Source organism: Octopus bimaculoides, chromosome 3 (genome assembly GCF_001194135.2).
Source record: "Octopus bimaculoides isolate UCB-OBI-ISO-001 chromosome 3, ASM119413v2, whole genome shotgun sequence".
In the NCBI taxonomy this organism is placed as follows: Eukaryota; Metazoa; Mollusca; class Cephalopoda; order Octopoda; family Octopodidae; genus Octopus; species Octopus bimaculoides.
This window is the reverse complement of record NC_068983.1, coordinates 55,450,650-55,455,521: the sequence shown is the minus strand read 5'-3', so window position 1 is coordinate 55,455,521 and position 4,872 is coordinate 55,450,650. Positions and strand designations below refer to the sequence as shown.

The 4,872-nt window shown below is 35.2% G+C and overlaps 1 protein-coding gene across 1 annotated transcript in view; it reads left to right on the top strand.

Moving 5' to 3' along the window:
- The window catches only part of LOC106882494 (uncharacterized), a 5,980-nt gene extending 1,629 nt beyond the window's left edge, over positions 1-4,351 (top strand). The window contains exons 2-3 of the mRNA XM_014933189.2: positions 589-800; positions 2,479-4,351. Coding sequence (XP_014788675.1) covers positions 589-800; positions 2,479-2,691 — 425 coding nt within the window. The 3' untranslated portion in view covers positions 2,692-4,351. The remainder of the gene's footprint in view (positions 1-588; positions 801-2,478) is intronic.
- Positions 4,352-4,872: the final 521 nt, after the last annotated feature.

Sequence of the window (4,872 nt, the reverse complement as noted above, 5' to 3'; positions counted from 1 at the left end):
GGTGAATTCCTTCCCCCTCGGCGAATTCAGTATTGAAAAGTGGCCCGACCCAGACCCATCGTTTTGCTTGAGAGAAGCGAAGGCTATATCGGGCGAAAAAACCTAAGAGGACGAGAGCCTCATATTGTGTAATGAAAAATCGTAAGAGGCAAATACCTTAATTTATGACTTTTTATGTACGAGGTTCATAGCCTCAATGTGAAAATTTAATTTTATAAAGAACAGTGTTATAGAGAAGCAAAGTTCGGCGGGCGGCTTTTGCCTTCTCTCATTATACCATCATATTTATCATCCATTTCATCTCATTAATGTTTTGAAACAAGTAAAAGTGTAAAAGAGTAAAGAATATGATAAACAAAATTCACGGCGAGATCAACTCCGATTTTAATCTCTCCGGGGTCGATACATTGAATACAATTCAAGTACAACTAAATATCGATTTAGTCGATTAGACATCTCCTACGAGGATTGCCGACCTTGTGACTCTATCACAAACCATCATACGCTTATATTACACGCATTGCACTGTTCATTCGTTTTCAGCCAATATTTATGCATTTCTTTTCTTGATTTCTCTTATTTGTGTAGTGGACATGATAGTTCAGTACAAATTGTGTGGTCCTATAATGCCTGAAAGGATTTGCAATGACGACGAAGTTGCTGCTTTGATGGAGACTGAGGTTAATGGCTGGCATATCCATATGAGAGAGGAGAGATGCAGATGCAAGAACAACATTTTCTACCTCAGAGGTTGGGAGAAACGAAATAACCTCTGGATCTATGAATATCGCTGTAAAAAGGTACGTACAACGACTGTAGCTTACATTTTATTCTTTATGTTTGAACAGGCGAAATGTATAGAAATATATTTGTTATGTCTCAAGCTACTGCTATCTAGCACCTTCGGATGATCTCTACTCAACCACTGACCGACTGCTACTCAACAGCTACTCAAACTCACCTACCACGGCTAGACTACCTTTATTTATATGTCTCGGGCGATCCTACTTCTTCGCTTGGGAGCGTCGACACAACAATATTCAAAGGAATATTGTTGTTATTGTCTGGCTTCAAGTATAAACGAGCATCTAGCTGAGTTCTATCATTCAAGTACTTGCAGTATTCTGTCATTCTGCTTAGTCGAATGAAGAATCCACATTTCTGAAGGATAATAGTCAAGCCATCTTTGTGATGACTTAACTAGCAAAAAATAGTATTCAAAACCCCTTAAAAATCATGCACTACCGACTTAAATTCGGGAAAGACACATAAAATAATGTAATTGTGGCTATTCCTAAGAAACAGTATAGTCGCTGCTGAAATGCTATTCATCGTAGGCCTGTTTGATCAAAGCAAACTTGTACATTATTTACATTTGACGGATATTTGTCCTCATCTTGTTTGTTGTTAACACAACGTTTCGGCTGATATACCCTCCACCCTACGTCATATGCCCATGGGCATATGGTGTAGTGGTTAAGAGCGCGGGCTACTAACCTCCAAGATTCCGAGTTAGATTCCAGGCAGTGACCTGAATAATAATAATAATAATAATAATAATAATAATAATAATAACAATAATAATAATAATAATAATAATAATGATGATGATATCGAAAAATACCTTAGGAATGAGAACCCAGGTTCGAAATTTCTCCAAGACGCCTGATGAAGGCTGGAGGGTATATCAGCTGAAACGTGTTAACAACAAACAAGATGAGGACAAATATCCGTCAAATGTAAATAATGTACATAATTCCTCATCTCTTAAATATAGAACTGAAAGAAAACTTGAGCTTGAGTAATCAAAACAATAACAACAATATAGAGAATAAGTGGTAACTTATCACAATATGGCACTCTGAGTTGTTCACATTTTCAGGTCTTTTGCTCTCTTTTGTCTTTTATTGTTTGTCTCTTTCCTCTGGAAATGGTCGTAATACAGACAAACAAGGAGAACGTGTGTCCTTTGAAGTTTAATATTGTTATGGAGTAAGGCGGCGAGCTGGCAGAATTGGTAGGACGCCGGGCAAAATGCTCAGCTGCATTTCGACCGTCTTTACGTTCCTGGTTCAAATGTCGCCGAGGATGTATTCGAGTTACTCCCAGCCCAGAAATTGCTGGCCTTGTGCCAAAATTTGAAACCGTTATCGTGGTGAAGCGATTAATGGACCGGGTAACACTGGTTTCATCCATTATGTATATTAATGGCAATGTTATATCGGCGTGCTGGTAAAATTGTTAAGCGAGTCGAACAAAATGCTTAGTAGCATTTATTCTGGTTCTTTAAGTTCTGGGTTCAAATTCTGTCAAGGTTGACATGGCCTTTCGTCTTTCGGGGTCGATAAAATAAGTACCATTTGAACACCCACAACCTCAAAACTGCTGATCTTGTGCCAAATTTTGAAACCATATTAAATGTAAAATTGTTTGTACCTTAATATCAGTAATGTTCTTTATTTATTCATTTTTTCCTAGGTGGTATGTGCAACCGATGGAGCTGTATGTGCTAAAGTCTACGTGAATAGAGCACTTGGTGAAGCCTTGAAATACCAGTTCACTTGTCTATGTCAAAATAGTCGACAATGTGTAACTGAAGTTGATATCGTCCCAAACATGTATACTGATGATGACGAACATGGCGAATACGTCCCTCGGATGTGCGACCAAATCATTGGAAAAGGTCGGTAGTTTCCGACACTGATCATAACAACAATGATTTGGCTTCTTTTTTCATTTTTTTTCCTCTCCTTCATCTTTTCTTTTCCTGCCACACATACTTTATATGTTAGTCCTCAACGATGTGAAAACGCACGCTTAATTATTCTGATACAGAAATATTCAGTCTGAAAAACGACCTGGTTTCTGTAGTGCTTGATCCAATTACAACAACATATCTAAATTTCAAACGAACTTTCTCACATTTTTCTATCGTTTTAGTTAATGTTTCTTAATGCACTCTATATAACATTTAATATTTAGTCTATAAATATCTATCACTGCATAGTTTACTTTCAATATATATTCTTTAACACAATGTTTGTTTATTTTTCTCCTAAAAAATATATCAAATAATTTTGCTTAACTTCATAACAATACTGGATGCTTTTTTTTTTTAACTGTTATAATATATGTGTATGTGCACATATGCGTGCGTGCGTGTGTGCGTGCGTATGCATACAAAACCTCTTCATACATCTATCGTCTGTTTTTGATACGATGCAATTGTAGTAGTGTTTGAAGAATTCTTAATCCTGTTTAGCGGTTCAATCTTCCTCGTTCATTCAGTATTCAATTCTATTATTTTTCTCCTTCTTTCTCTCTTCATATCAATATAATCGTGTGTGTGTTTATACCTGTGTACAACTATAGCGCATAATAGATCGTGGTGATATCAACTAAAGATGATAAGTAAAATTTAGTTTTACCATTGTCTATAACTGTTAGTAGTTAGTATACTAATCCAATAATACGTGTGAATGTAACCAGAGATATATTTTTAAAAATATCTACAAAAAAATTAAAATAACAACCAATAATCTATTATTAAAGTATATATGCGTGCATGATTGCGAATATATATATATATATATATATGAGAGTGGATGTGTTTGTATACGAGTATACAAGGTATGTAAGATATTTTAATAGGTGGTAAATCTGCTAGTATGCTATTTCCTATGCACATAATATATATCTATATATCTATTCGTTTCCGTTTTTATATTGATTCTACTTTAGAATCTAGATACCAAACAACAGCAACAATAGCAATCAGAATATTTAGATTCAGTGGTATTTACAACAACATTCGCTCTAAAAAGAAACAACTTCCGTTCTTCCCAAGCAAAATTGTTAACTCGGGTGCTGGCGGAGTCTATATTGCAACTCCTCGCCAAGCGCCTTGACTATTAGACCCAATGTGTATATGTGTGTATATATGCATGTACATATATATCTATATCTATCTATATATATATATATATGTATATATATATGTATGTATGTATATATATATGTATGTATGTATATATATATGTATGTATGTATATATATATGTATGTATGTATGTATATATGTATGTATGTGTGTATAAAGATACGCGTGCGAGTGGCGCGTGTCTGAACGTGGTGTGTGTGATGCACGTATGTGTGCATGAATGAATGTAAGCTTAATAGAACGTTTGTAATGAAAAGCTACGTCCATTTGTAGCATTTCTAAATTTTGTTCAACAGTTTTTTTGTTATTGTTTTTTCTCAATTGTTTGTTTGTTAGTTTAGAAGTTGGTTTTTTGCTGTAATGTCTTGCGATAAAGATAAACTGTTAATAAAAACGATTTTAAAAAACCTTTCCTCTGAGTGTGTTGTTATTTTTTTTTTATTTATGTCTCATGTGGCGAGTTGGCAGAATCATTAAAATACAGGGAAAAATGCTTAACCGCATTTCGTCTGTTTTTACTTTCCGAGTTCAAATTCCCCCAACGTCGACTTTGCCTTTCGTCCTTAATAAAATAACTACCAACTAAGCCCTGGGGTTGAAGTAATCGATTATCCCCTTGCCCCAAAATTTCAAGCTGTGTTCCTATACTAGAAAAAGAATTACTCTCGATGTCTCACTTAAATAAGAAGATATGAATTCTACGACAGAATAGAAGGCCATAAGATCCACTGTAGTAACTAAACGGTACTCTTATTTTACCGACCTCGTCGAGATTTGAACTCTGAATGGAAAGACATATAACTAAGCTCTGCCACTTAGTACTTGGTCCGTCGCTCTATCAATTCTACCAAACGACTGCTGTAGTTATTGTTATTTTTATTGCTATATCGCCTGCGTAAGTGTTGCTTATTTACCTTCAGTTATCATCTTCAG